Below are 15,963 nucleotides of genomic sequence, written 5' to 3'. Positions count from 1 at the left end.
GCGTTAATCAATCTATAGCATAATGATGATCATAACTCAATTAAACATGACCACACCATCTTTATACCAGCGCCGTCCAAACCCCTAATGTAAATTTGATTATGTAGACCTGCAAGTGCCGTTTCTAATCGTGTTTTCCGTTGGCTCTGTTCATCCAAAGTTAACACCTGTTTAATCATCATGCAAGGTATAATTTATATAGTTCCGTTCGTTTTGATTCCCACATCATATAACCCCATGGTTAATTGATCTTATATGATATGGATTAATCGATTGGATAATCTAGGGTTCATGTCAAAAATCTGTTTCGCATCTATTGTTTCAAGTTTATAATCATCTAAACCCCTAGCCCGGTTGGCTAGGGTTGTGCGTTTAACTAATTGAGTCGGCCACTGGCGCGGGTTCGAGCCCCGACCATCCCCTGTTTTTGGAAACAATTTTTCTTTTGAGTTTAGTTTATTATCTTTAATCGTTAATATTGTCATAAATAATATAAATATTGTAAGTGTATTATTTTGTTAGAACCAACACACTAGCTAGTATTTTTCCGAACCTTGTTAGAACTTATGTGTGTGTGTGTGTATATATATGTAGATATATATAATAAGTATAAATTTGATAAAGGTTTTTATAAACGTTAAAGATTTAAAAAGGTTTTGTTTATTTAAATTGCATAAAAAATATATATTAAACCTTATTATTTTACATAATTATTAAATATTATAGTTATATATATTATTTATTATCGACTAATTATTATTTATACTATTTAATTTAAATAAAATCTTTATTAGTAATGAAAATATATATATATATATATATATATATAAATACATTAAACGTATTTTTAGTTTAAAAATAAACAATGTTTAAAACAATTTTTTTCTATAATCTATCCAAATTTTATAAATATTTATTTAAGTATTTTATTAAAATATACTTTTTATTAAAGTAATAATAAATCTTGGTAACATTTGACTTTCGTAAGAACATACCCGATCATTAAATCCCGAACCTCTATCTAGTTGTAGCTTCGTTATCAATCCATATTTATTTCCTCAATTATTGTAATTAGGATTTCTCTTTGTTAATTTTCGAAGAGCGTGACTCTTGTTTGCTACAATTCTTACCTCATTCGTTTATCTCTTGCTTAATTGCTAAGATGAGTATCTCACTCCCCTCTTTTCAACTCATTTTTACTGCTTTGGGGACATATGTGTTTCTAATTATTTTATTATTATTTAATACTCAATTGCAACTGTTAATCATGTGTGTATACCAATTTATGCCGAACGTGCTATATGCTTACTTGCTTATTTGGTTGTACCATCATAGTAACCATCGTCCAGTTCAATCGAGCTTACCGACAACTTGTTTACTTGCTTATTTAGTTGTATCATCGTAGTAGCCATCGTCAAGTTCATCTGGCATCGTGCTTATCGACACCTTATGTAGCCATCTTCCGGTGCTTTTGGCATCGTGCTTATCGACAACTTGTTTACTTGTTTATACGGTTAAATTTCTTATCTCACTTGATACAGTTTGCATCTTTTCTATACTTATTATATATTCACTTTCTGGTGTTTTACTCACTCAACCTAGCGTTGACAAAATTATTGACGCATATGCAGGTTATCGTGCGATATGATTATCAAGTTTGTTTGAAGACACTTAAGATTGCATGCTAGAAAGAAGAAATAAGAACTTAAATTTTATTTTGTCTTTACTTATTTTATTGATGGACTATGTATTGTGGTATTTGAAAATTGTTGGATTATTTAATTTGGAATAATAGATATTATAACTTTAATTATTGCATGATAGTACCTTGAGAGTTGTGAGCAATCAGCTCACGCCTCGGCATTTTCACCTTAGGTTGGGGTATGACAGACATGCACCCCTGACGTGAGAAACATTTATGCCTTTTTATATCTCTTTTGATCATTACTAAAGTTTATTAGATAATATAGACTAAATAGTTGATTTTAATATGGTTCCTGTGGTGGAACTCAAAACGCAAGTTGTAACCCCAAGGTGTCATTTTCGTAAATATGGGCCCTGTGGTGGTCCTTCTTTTTTTTTTTTTTTTTTTGCAATTGAAACATTCTGTTAGTCCCAAATTTGGATATCGTGTGAAATGATCATTATACCGTTCCAATTTACAACTTTCTCATCTTTTAACATGCAATTTGAACCCCTCTCTTATTTCACCTCATATACCATCATCACAAACACTGCACACCACCACAACCACCATAAATAATTATATCACCTTGGAGCACTTTGATTAATGGGAAACACAAACAATTGTTTATTGAAATTACGTGGTGGCTAGAACCTATTAGATCTTGCATCGAATCGGTTAGAACATGAGTTTGTGTGGGATAACGAATTAGCTCGTTGGAATGGTTTGTCCTACATCATCATCGGAAGCCTTGCCTGAAAATCGACTCACCTATAGCTTGTTGGAATGGACAACTTTTCCCTTGACACTGAGAAGATGTTGGTTTTATGATCTTGGGAATTACTTTAGCAGCATGATTCGTTGATGTAGTCTTGATCGGTAGCGGCTGTTTCACTGGAGAAATGGCCGGACGAGGGTTTTCTGACGTCGAATTTGGCGATGAACAAACTGAAAATCCTAATCTTGGTGAAGTTCTTTTCGAATTCGTGCTCAAAATTTTCCAATGAATCCGTTTAATATTCAAACCACGAACCGAATACTCTTCATCTGTGCTGGCAGTTGATCCATGTAGAATATAGAAATCATGAATATCTTCTTCTTCATCGGAAACATCACCGACACTGGAAGTTTACTCAACGACGGAAGTGGCTGCAAATCAGGACTTGGTCGATACTGATTGGATGTATTATGGGTTGTCGAAATTCAATGGCTCCGGTGGTGGCGGTGGTGTTGAACTCGCCAGAAAAATGGTTAGTGGAGGATTTGTCGATGGGTTGTGGGTGTGACAGATGGCAATAACGGTGGAGTGAGTATGAAGGTTATTAAGAAAGATTTCATGGTCGGTTGGTGATTAATGGTTATAATTTATGATATTGGAGTCGACAAAAAACTGTAACTGTTCAGGGAAGCTTCTTTCTGTATTAGACTATCCAAGATCTAGAGGTGCGTTTTTTGGGTTTTGTGTTTTTGTTGAATATTCGTTTAATAAATAATAAATCGTTATTATTATTGTTATTATTATTGTTATTATTATTATATTAGGTTTATGAGTTAAAGACAACTTTTCCCTGATTTTAACTGAACTAACGGACTCTTATGGTTGGTTCCTATTGCAAAAAAACCACCAGCAGGCCATATCTACGAAATTGGCACCATGGGTTGCAACCTTTGTTTTGGGTTCCGTCACAGAGACCATAATTGCAATTAACTCTCAATTTTAATAGTGCTAACCCAACCAAGCCACCCCATATACAACAGTTCTTCCCCGCTGACCATTCTTTATCACCATCATACTCCTTGTAACACCTCAGTTATGTTGCATATTAACAGATGGGTTTAGTTGGTTAGTGGATAGCAAAAGTTAAATACTCAAACTGTGAGTGGCTAAATGTAATTTGGTGAAAAGTTAAACATGAAAACCTACTTATTATGAGCCACCATCTTCATTTCATTCCACAATCTCCAACAAAAACGTATAGAGAAAGACACACTCTTAACATTCATTCCTGTTTCTGAGTTACATAGCAGCAGAGATAAGGTGATTCGCAAAAATCTGGAAATTCGATCGACCTCAAATTTTTGTAGCACCTTCATACATCACACTGGAAGATTTTAACCTTTGGAATCTTAAATCGAACGTAAAGAAATAGGCTTTTTACAGTCAAAACCGTAACAGTGATATAAGCAAATTTCTGGAAAAATGTTTTAGCTTTGCAGCGGTGGCAGATGTGGTTTCCGGAGGTGGAAAGCGGTGGGGTACGTAGACATTGACAAGACGGTTCCATATCCGTTGAATTTACCTCAATCGGAGCTCTTTTGATATAATTTTTGTGTACTCGAGTGGTTTTGAACACAAACGTCAAAAGGTACGATTTTGTTATAAAGGTTTACATTTCATGTATGGATTTGAATGTAACTTCGAATGATGATATATAATAACATGATTAATGATAAAGTATCAAGCAACGAGCTAATTAGCCTAGTTCGTGTTAAGAGAGAAAAGTTTGGTTCATGAAAAGAATGGGTAAATTTAATTGGTTTGACAAAAGAATCGTAACAATGATAGATCGGGTATGTTAACAGAGTTAAGTAACAAACTTAATTATCAATTTGAAGTTAGGAAAATTATTATAAGAACAGGCGAACCAAACTAGTATTCGCAAGACCAATAATAGCAAGTATGGTATCCTTGAGAAGGTGGTGCGAATGCGATTACCTAATGATGCAGATGGATTGTTTTTCTGGATTTGGATGAATAGTGTATCCGGATGCAGATGGTTAGTACTGCAAATGCATATTGAAAGTGTATGCGGATGCGTATGAATGGTGTATGCGGATGCAAATGCGATGGATTGTGTATGCAGTGCGATTGTGGATGCAGATGCAGATGGATAGTACTGAGGGTGTATATGGAAAGTTCAGGTGGATGCAGATGTAGATAGATTGTGTACCCAGATGCAAATGGATATTGTGTGTGGATGCGAACACAAGGATGTTGGTTCAGTTTGTTTCGTTAACTCCGAGTAACCTACTAGCTTAGTTAAAGTTATGTTGATTCTTTTAATGGCAATTAAAGGTTAAATAGATTAGAAGTTTAAGTTCAAGGAAGGATCTCCAATCTAAAGCAAAGTTCATTGAAGTTACAAGGTGAGTTCTAGACCCCTATACCTTTAACAGTACCGGAGCTGGCGTGCATACCGTGTCACATATGTAAGTACGTGTATGTTATATTTAAATATATTTTCCTTCGGGCTAAATATACAAACTGTATAGTTGATGTGTGGTTAAATCACATGTTTATAGTGTTTAATATCGTGTGTTTTATTTGTTTATATGTATCGAATGTGATTACTTTGAGTGGTTTTGTGTTTATAGGGTATCGAAGGTTAAAGGAACTCATTTTGAGCATTTAGGATGGAGTGAAAATTAAATTAATGATGTATGATATTATAGAGAATTGAAATACGAAGATGTGGCCGCAAATCAGGAGGAAACTGGAGTTGGAATGATGATTTTATGAAGAAAACAGGGTTTTGGTACTGTAGCCATAATAAGCTACGGTGGCTCTACCTTAGCTTACGTTGGAGTCTGGATGTGTGTGTGGTCGTAAAGCAGAGAATAGGAATCGTAGTCTATGGCAGATCGTAAGCTACGGTGGCCATGCCATAGCTTACAGTCTGGCCTGACTAGAAAAGGCGGTTTTGATTGATTTTCATCCATATTTAAGTTGGGTAAAACCCTAGAACGATGATCCTTCATACCCTATCCACCAAGGGCAATTTTGAGGCCATTCTCCACCATCCGTACGAACACATACCTATCACCACAATCATCCATGGTTTCATCCTTCCAACCTAGAATCGAGATATCCATGATCAAGATGCAAGGCTAGATTGTTCGTGACCATCTCTGGGAGTAGGGTTGTGTTTGTGGTTAGACTCTTTGGTATTTTGAACCTTAATATTGGATATGGATTTGGTTAATCACTCGGTTAGTTGAATATTTACATTTTTTTGTGTGCTTAAACAGTTTTTTCATAATTGAATGCTTAAGATTGTATTAGTTAACTTGTTTGAGGTCATCAACATTTAGGATTGAGCTCTTATCGTCATTGACCCATTTATCAGTAACCATAACATTGATGTCATTCATCAAAACCTAAAACTGGTAATCAATTAGATTATTATTCAGTTGTGCAAATTATTCGGATTAAGTTATGATAATCTTCATAGCCAAATAGTTAGTCTTTTGCTTATTGATTCAAATAAAGATATTTCCAAATCGGTTTAATTGCTTGTCCAACTTGCTTCACAACCTGAAACCTGGAGATTGGTGATTTCCTCATAATTGATTACAAATCAAAGTAATAGTGTTTTCACTTAACAAATCTTTCAAACTGCTTGACATTGTTTGTCAACTTAGTTTAATATTTTATAAATTATGAGTTTGATTAGCACTTTCCACTGATTCCTTGTGGATTCGACGCCTTACTTACCCTTGCTAATAAAGGTATTTTATAAATGTTTTTGATTGACCTTTCGGCAATGATCAAAATGGCGCTGTTGCCGGGGAATCAACGCACAAAGTGCTAGTTTAGTGTTTATTTTTTACTTTTAGTTTTTATTTTATTTTTCTCAGTTTTACGCTTGGTATTCTTGTTTCGTATGTGTGCATGTAACTCCCGATGACAAAGAGATGGGTTTACGACCCATATGAGGGATATGATATTGTGGATGATGTTGACTCATACATTTTATATTCATATTAGGAACCATTTGCACCAAATTTGCATAGCTACTACGAGTTAGATAATCAAAGAAACTTTAACCAGCAACGTCGCAACACGCAGTACCATAATCGCCTCCACCTAATGAGTCAACCGTTGGCAAGTAAGAATTTTTTATCAAAGAAATTATCAATATGAGAATGGAATTCATGGTTACCAATTTGAAGAATGATGCAGAGTATGATTGGGATGGACCCGAGACACCAAAATTTGTAAGTTAACAAGAGGATGAGGAGGATAACTATTATTCTGATACGAAGAAGTCCTAGAATATTATAATCAAGGTGGGTACAATCATAGTGATTCAGGGAGTTTCAACAAAAGTTATTAAATTAATTACCAACAAAGTCAAAGTGACTTTGAAGATTTGGAGGTGTTAAAATTGCTGAAGGACCTCAGTCGAAGGATGGAAGTTCACGAAAAGGCTAATACTGCTCAAGAAAAAATGATGATCCAACTAATTGATTATTTAACCCAAATTAAATGAGATCATGAAATGGTGGGTGATGATGAAGCGTAGAAGATACTTTTGATCTTTCAGAGAATGAAGTTGAGGATGTGGTTGTGGAGAATAATATCACACCATCTTCATTAGTTACTGAAGAGCCAACGAATGCATCGGTTGTAGTTGTTGATGCTGAAGTTGAAGGAGATGATCCAGACTTGTTAGAGCATAGAATTGAATACCAAGACCCGACTGAAGAGATATCAAGAGAAGAAGCAGAGCCTGTATTAGTTTATAGTCATCCAGATAAGCCAATATTACATACTCTTCATATTGATAAAGTTAGGGATAGTAGATCGAACTCGTAGAAGAGGAAGGTGGAGGTGAAGGATAGTGGATAGAATAGTAAGAAGTGGGCCCATATTGGTTTTACTGATTTTACTGGCGTCTCAACCACAAGAAAGAAGTTATGGACACGACACCTCAACTACCGGCATACACGGGAAACTTGGTGGGAAAATGCTTAGTTCGATCCATATCAATGTTTAACGCTTCAAACAGGGGAATGACGGAGAAGACTCGACTTGCTAAGTATCTGGCGTATGTGGGAAATTAAAGAGGAAATGCGCATTCACACCGGCCCGTATTGGTTCATTGAACATGCTGAACATGATAGAGGAAGCAGAGCCAAGGCATGCTAATTACCGAGCTTACTTGGGAAATTTTGTAGGTAAATGTTCCATCAGATCACCATAATCGTAAAATGAGGTAACGGTCCAGCTGAAGACCTTAAAAAAAACTTAGCGCTGGCCGGAAGGGAACTCGGTCTTTTGTTTTGTTTTAGTTATTTTTGGTTTTCTTTTTGCGTGTTACTTTTCTTGCTGTTTTGTAGTCATAGTAAACCCTAAGTGTGGGGAAGCTCATGGTGGTCTAGAAAAGATTCGATGGAGCATATATTTTCATATCATAATTCAAGGAGTGCGGTTCAAAGTTCCAAAAGTACTAATCAGCAGGACCCGTTTGACAAAGGGATTCGAATCAGGTGCATGTGCCTCTTTCCTTTGAATTGGTGGTTAAAATAGTTTAAATTACCGTAGATCACATTCTATTGTTAAATGACACTTTACATTGGGGACAATGTAAAGTTTTAGTGTGGGGATACAGGAAAGTATTGGGAAAGAGTTTTTGAGAAAAGTGAAAAATGTCCCAAATATAAATTTTTTTGCAAAACAATGAAAAATGATTGTAAAATCGGGAGTTTTTTTTTTTCAAAACTAATATATATATATATATATATATATATATATATATATATATATATATATATGAGATAATAAAAAATGAAAACACACTTAACTTGGGATGTGTCGATATACTGAGCTTTTAAGAATGAAAGGATGGTTTGGTTGTTGACTTAATTGAACTTATAATTGCTTGTTTTAGTGGGAAACATCTTAGGGTTTTGTTTTATTAGCTAAACATGTGTAAGGACTGGGATGAAAGTTCAGGCCATACTCAAGCCTTTTGTTAGTTTTATCACCAAATATATTATTTTCTAAAAATATGAATAGACTATTGAACGATGCTTGGATAGGCTAACGTTAGAGTATGCTAGATGGCTTGTGATATAAACTTAAAGGAAAAAAATTCTAGTTGAAGTGGTTAACGCTTCATAGCGTATGGTTTTTGACCTTAAATCGTGTATTGATAGAATGCTTCGGGGTTATGAGATTTTGGGTCTTTATGCGGTTTGTCATCTGGGTATTTGTATTACCTAGGTGGTTTACAAATATTAAATTGAGCTAAAAAGCTAAACCCGTAGTTACTACTTCCAACATAAAGAAAAAGCTACACAGCCAATGCAAATCACTTATTCAAAATAGTGATAAAAAGTCATAAATGATCACTAGGTCCTTCCCCGTACACTTAAACAATTGAGTTGATCACTCCCGCTGTTAGTCATACGTTGGTTTCTCTTGTGCGTTCCATACCAATAAGAAAGAACCTACCTGAGATTTAACGTATGTAAACCCTACAGATGAAATCGTGCATATTCACCTAGGATGATGTGCTCCCGGGTGTTGATTAATAATGGGGGTATGTTGTGTAGTAGGGACCACTTGCTTGATAGTACTTAATTGTACCTTAACTGTATCTAATGGCCATTCTGGTAGACTTTGATGCTTGAGTTTAGGTGGACAACAATATCCTTGATTGTCTTAGCTATTACATATAGGCTTATTGTACACTTTGTTGTGCAAAATTTTGATCAGCTGATAAGGTTTAAGTTAAGTTTGGGTGGTCTAGCTCGGAATAAACATAATAAAGCGTGGTAAGGCGGCTTCAGGGCTTTGTAGTGTGGGTACCACTTAATCATATGAACTAATGAACTGTCATGCCTTATTCGTCTCGGTAAGTATTAGAAGATGGGTTTAATTGGACAAAAATATCGACATTCGCGGTTTTTGTGTTATCCGTACTTAATTGGACAAAAACACCGGCCATCGCAGTCTGGCCTAACGAGAAAGGCTTTTTTGAGTGATTTTCTTCCTTATTTAAGTCGGGTAAAACCCTAGAATGATGATCCTTCATACCTAAGCCACCAAAGGTGATTTTGAAGCCATTCTTCAGCATCCTAACACCTACCTATCACTACAGTCATCCATGGTTTCATCCTTCCAACCAAGAGTCGAGACATCCATGATCAAGATGCAAGGCTAGATCGATCATGACCATCTCTTAGAGTAGGGTTGTGTTTGTGGTTAGACGTTTTGGTATTTTGAACCTTTTTATCGGATTTGTATTTGGTTAATCATTCGGTTAGTTGAATCTTTACATTTGCTTGTGTGCTTAAACAGTTTTTCGTAATTGAATCCTTTAATTTGTATCAGTTTATTGGTTTGAGGTCATCATAATTTACGATTGAGTTCTATTGGTCATTGACCCATTTACCATTAACCGTAACATTGATTTCATTCATAAAAACCTAAAATTGGTAATCATTTGGATTAATATTCAGCTGTGCCAATTGTTCAGATTAAGTTCAGATAATTAGCAGAGCCAAATATTTAGTCTTTTGCTTATTGATATAAATAAAGATATTTCCAAATTGTTTTAATTACTTTTCCAACTTGCTTCACAACCTGAAACCTAGAGGTTGATTATTTCCTCCTAGTTGTTTACAAATCAACGTAATAGTGTTTTCACTTAATTAATCTTTCAAACCGCTTGACATCGTCTATCCACTTATTTTAATATTTTATAAATTATGAGTTTGATTAGCACTTTCCAATGTTTCCCTGTGGATTCGACACATTACTTACCCTTGCTAGTAAAGGTATTTTTATAAATGTTTTTCATTAACCTTTCGACAACGATCAATCGTATCATATCAAATTAGAGTTTCCTTCGGGATTGGTGATATGTCATGGTTAACAGTATAATGTAAATATAGTTACATATATTATCTTACAAATTGACTGTATATGATGATGTGTGGCGCAGAATGTCCATTACAGACATGCAGGCCTGGCTCCGAGAAAGCAAAAAGACTTTTGGGTCGAAGGCAAAAATTTTTTTGGACCTTAATTAAAATGGAGTATTTTGTTGGTTTAACAATTAAATTTTTATATGGGTTTACTTGGTTATAATTTGGGTTGTGTAAAAAAAATTTGTATAAAAATAGGATTAAAAATGTCTCAAATGAGAATTGAACCCTTAACCTTTTGGTTGAGTGTAATACCCCTTTGCCACTAGAACAAGCTAGTGGTCATGTAATTGAGATTAAACATTAAATATACATATTGTTTTTAATAAAAATAAATATAACCTTTTTTATAAAAAAAAAATTCAGGCATAACGGGGTGTCGGGCCAATGGCCGTCGACCACCTCGCCACCCCTATGGGCCAGCCCTCCAGACATGTATAGTATGTCCTGACAAGGATGCGTGGTACAATTGATTATGATATTTGTGTGTAGACAAGTTTACCACATAGGTACAATTATACATTATGTGCTAGGTAAGTTAACGATAGTTTAACAGTTAGTTAAGTATTAGAGGTAGCCTTACTCAGTTTGACCCCTTGTATGGGTACACTGTTAGACACCGTTGTATGGGTAAGAAGGTAGACTCCATTGTATAGTTAAACAGTTAGACCCCATTGTATGGGTACACAAGGCCCGTGTATGGGCCCAGGTGGCACCGCCTTTGTGATGCATATAAGTAATTGCAATTACACGAGGATAATTCATTTAGGTTAGAAAATTTTCAGTATGGCTTTATGAAAACTATAGTTATGCTTTGATAGGTTTATGCTTCGGCACATCACCTAGTCTGTTAGTTCAGGGTTCTGTCACCTTTCCCTCATGGTACTTGTACGCTATCGGTCATTGAGGATTACTGCGTCTCAGAGGGTGGTCGCCTTTCTTGCGTAAGTAAAAGCGATCAGAATTCATCCTGAAGACCACTAGTTATTTTGTATAGAAAGTTTTAACTAGTTGTATTAAAATATTTCGCTACGTAATTATGAGTAGATGAATTTCATCGACGTTTAAGAGCTATGTGCATATGTAAACGCAACTTTTGTGACATTCCTGGTTGAGGGTGTTATAGTCCTCATTACGAACAAAATATTTCATCACCAGCCACTATAGCATTAAATATGCTTGCGTTGTTTAAGGTTGAATGAAAGAAAAGAGAAAGAAGAGAGAGGGGGCAATTGAGAGAAAAGGTGCATCCGCTGGCGAGTGGTGGTTTACCATAGAACTTATTAGTGGTGGTGGTGTTGATCTTGAAGAAGATGAAATGGGAGTAGGGTAGAAGATGTTAAAAACTTATACATGCTGCTTAAAAACTTGTACATTAACTAAAAAAGTTATAAATACCACCGATTTAAGGAAAAACATCGGATAGGACTTAACAAAATAGATGAAATGACAAATTCTAAAAACCATAGGATAGTCAAACATTTAAAAATATTCTTTTAAATGAAGGTGGCGAACGTAACTAAAGCAGTTGAATAAAAAATGGAAGTTTACTTAAATGTAAAATAATAATTTTAAGTGAACTAATAACATATAATTAGTAATTAATAGTTTAACTATCTTTTTTACCAATTATAACCTTTTGCTATAAATTTTAGTCAAAGTATAATAAACAACAATAATTACAACAGTGAAACATACCTATTTCACACAAGAAGGTAAATAGCGCGGAAGCCCCCGGACCTCCACGTATATGAAATATAAGAGGGTCTTCTTTTGGATTTCTCGTTGATTCCATAAAATAATAGAACAATTGCACGTCTTCCTTCTCCCCAACTCCAACATAACTTCCATACAAAAAATTTAAGGTAATTAACGACGATAACATATGTATGTATCTCTCTCTCTCTATATATACTCTCTCTCTCTCTCTCTATATATATTATATATATATATAACTAAAACAGAGTAAGTGTTATTTCGTCACTGAGGTTTGGGCATAACTTTAGCACAGTTTTTTTTCTCTTTTTTGCAGCCCTTAAGGTTTATAGAGTATTACAATTTCGTCCATTTTACTAAATGCGTTAAATTTTTTAACATAAAGTTAGGGTATTTATGTATTTTTTGTCTACTTGGATAAAAGTGGCAATTGAGTTCAAACCTAAGACACAAATTGATAATATGAATACTTTATATTTAATCATTTAAATATAGTTTTGTTAGTAATAATAATTAATAAAATGTTTATTTTACTCAAGTTTTTAGAAAAAATATATCAATCAATCATACGCAGTGAAGTCACATCAATAGTAAAGCTATAAGTAGGGTATGGAGAGGGTGAAATGTAGGCACACCGTACCTCTATCCCAAGGAATAGAGAGGTGGCTTACAGAGAGACACTCAGCTCTAAAAACATATGTATGAGGAAATATAAGAGGAAATCAAAGTTTAACAATAATATAATCAATAATAGCACGTAATATATATATATATATATATATATATATATATATATATATATATATATATATATATGAAAAAGAAAATACCATAATGGTGTGTGACCAAAATAGGTAAATAGAAGCCCCTAAGGTCATCATTTCTTTCTAAAAATCCTTAACTTTTTTACGTCTCCAAGAATTTCTATCCTCAACCATGACCTTGGAGAGGTTTAGGTCTATCAAATTATGCCTAATTTTCTCATCCCATGTCAATTTAGGTCGTCCTCTACCCCTCCTCCCCTCTATAGTAATGTTTTCTATGGATCTATCAGGATTTGTCGTCTGTCTTCTCTTCACATGTCCAAATCATCTCAATCTCCACTCTCTTATCTTGTCTGATATGTTAGCTACCCCTAGCCTCTCCCATAACATCCAGCGTAGCATTCTCATCTTTTCTACCTCCGTCTTCCGCACTTGTACCATCTTGATGGCCCAGCAATCTGTTCCATATAGCATTGTAGGTCTAATTGTGACCCTATAAAATTTTCCCTTTAGTTTAGTTGAGAATCTCTTGTCGCATAATATACATGTGGCTGCTTTCTATCTACACCATCCTACCTGAACTCGATGGGCCACATCATTGTGTAATTCACCATCGCTCTAAACAAATGATCCTAAATACTTGAACTTCGTTATCTGCGGAACCACTTGCTCTTCAATGGTGATCTGGGCGTCCTCATTGTAATTTACCCCACCAAAATCACAATGGAGGTACTCCGTCTTAGAGCGACTAATTCTTAAACCTTTTATCTATGAGGTTGTTCGCCACTCCTCGAGCCTCATGTTTAGATATTCTTTTATCTCAGCAACTAACACAATATCGTCTGCGAACATCATGCACAACGGTAGCGTCCCCTAAATCGACTTTGACAACTCATCCAAGAGTACTTCAAAAAGAAACAGACTCAACGCTGACCCCTAGTGAAGGCCTACCTCCACTGGGAAGAAATCAGTATCCCTCACGGGCGCACAAACACTTGTTGCACTCTTGGTATACATATCCTTGGGACTCCTCTACCCTCCAGACACTCCCAAAGTACTTGCCGTGGCGCACTGTCGTAGGCCTTTTCTAGGTCAATAAACAACATATGCAGATCAAGCTTATTCTCTCTATACTTTTCCATCAATCTTCTTATAAGGTGTATTGCCTCTGTGGTGGAACGCCCCGGCATGAAGCCAAATTGGTTCACCGTATCCTGAGTTTCCCGTCTAAGTCTAACCTCAATCACTCTTTCCCATAGCCTTATAATATGTCTTAGTAGTTTGATTCCTCGGTAGTTACCACAACATTGGGCCTCCTCTGTTCTTATAGATAGGAACTACAATGCTACTCCTCCATTAGTCTGGAATCTTGCCAAATTTGAGGATAATATTGAACAAAGTAGTTAACCAGTCTCCAAGACACTTCCACACCTTTATGGGTATGTTGTCTGGGGCAACCACCTTAGCCCTCCCCATCCTCTTAAGTGCATTCTTCACCTCTTCCCGTGTGATCCGTCAGAAGTAACAGTTATTCAGTTGTTGTCGATGGAAGTTTGTGTAGTCATATTCTTCTTAGTAAGCTCTCCCATTGTTAAAAATATTGTGGAAGTAGGTTTTCCATCCTAGCTTGATGTCCTGCTCCTTGACTAGTACATGCTCATCTGTATCCTTTATGAACTTCACAGGCCCTAAATCTTACCTTCTACGTTTCTTGTCCTCTTCTTGCCTTTTAGAAAAAATATAAAATTACTTATTTAGCTATCTTTTAACTACTCCCCCCCCTTTTTTTACTAACTTTTGGTTTTGATGATTTGTTTAAGTTTTTAATTTAATCTTTCATTTTTTCCATTTTTTTATCAGTAAATGTTATTCACACACACACACAAATCCATTCAATTCGTGCAAAACTGAAATAGAAGTTCATGAGGAATCTAATAATCGATTTAGAGAACAACAAACAGAAGAGGAGGGAATGAATGATAGGACACATATGAGAACAGTTGATGGAGATAAAAGTAGGGTTTTAGAATGTTTTTATTCTACCCATTTATGATAACCATACCCATACCAAACCCATAACCTGACCCGTAGCCCACGATTTTTTCAATTTTTGGATCAATGAGTATTCTCAAATGGAGGCATGTGATGGCTGGAGAGAAAAAGGTGGGTGCGACGTGGAGCTTGGAGCGCTTTCAGTTATATATAGTTATGATATATATATATATATATATATATATATATATATATATATATATATATATATATATAGCAAAGTTAAAATAAGAAGTAGATTTTTCCTAAGAAGTGTAGAAAATGAGTTTTCACCATTAAATATAATAAAACACACCGTACAATTAACACACCACAATTAAAATAAAACACACTTTCTATATCCACCATCAGATCAACATATCTAACGCACCATATTACTTCTTACACTTCTTAGACAAACTCCACTTCTTATTTAAACCTCACCATATATATATATATATATATATATAATTAGGATCATGTGAGAACCATTTTGAAATTTAGAACCTTGAGAACCATTTTGGACCACAAAATAAAATCATTTAAAAAAAATAAAAAAATTGTAAAAAAATGAGAAAATAAAAAAACTAAAAAAATAACGGTTTAGCAATATTATACACATATGTATAATACTTATTTTTTTGTTTTATACATATTATTCTTTATACACATATTTACAATTAAGATAAATGATGATGTACATATGTGTATATTATGTAAATCAAGATTAAATATAAATATACATATGTGTATAATTAAGTTTTTATTTTTATTTATTTATATATTTTTTATTTGTTTCATGAAACCGGAATAAAAAATAAATTTTTTTGGTTTTTTTCACTTTTTAAAAAATTCATTTTTTTCGTTTTATACTTTTATATATATATATATATATATATATATATATATATATATATTTTTAAGAGGGATTTTTATGGCTCAAAATGATTTTCAAAGTTCTCAATTTCAAAAAGTTCTCTTAGAATCCTCACCTTACACACACACACACACCCTAGCAAATCGAGTCGAGCACTGTAGCAATCGATAAGA

At 34.6% G+C, this 15,963-nt stretch overlaps 1 protein-coding gene across 1 annotated transcript in view; it reads right to left on the bottom strand.

The window, feature by feature from the left end:
• The window catches only part of LOC143594521 (serine carboxypeptidase-like 18), a 38,936-nt gene extending 26,685 nt beyond the window's left edge, over window positions 1-12,251 (bottom strand). Inside the window, exon 1 of the mRNA XM_077073813.1 lies at window positions 12,101-12,251. Within this exon, the coding sequence (XP_076929928.1) occupies window positions 12,101-12,197 (97 nt within the window). The 5' untranslated portion in view covers window positions 12,198-12,251. The remainder of the gene's footprint in view (window positions 1-12,100) is intronic.
• Between the last annotated feature and the right edge of the window lie 3,712 nt (window positions 12,252-15,963).

The sequence above is a fragment of the Bidens hawaiensis genome, unplaced genomic scaffold, assembly GCF_021521415.1.
Source record: "Bidens hawaiensis isolate Kalapana, Puna unplaced genomic scaffold, B.hawaiensis_p1.1 tig00043768_1, whole genome shotgun sequence".
Taxonomy (NCBI): domain Eukaryota; kingdom Viridiplantae; phylum Streptophyta; class Magnoliopsida; order Asterales; family Asteraceae; genus Bidens; species Bidens hawaiensis.
The sequence above is the reverse complement of the archived record's forward strand: the minus strand, read 5'-3'. Positions and strand labels throughout refer to the sequence as shown.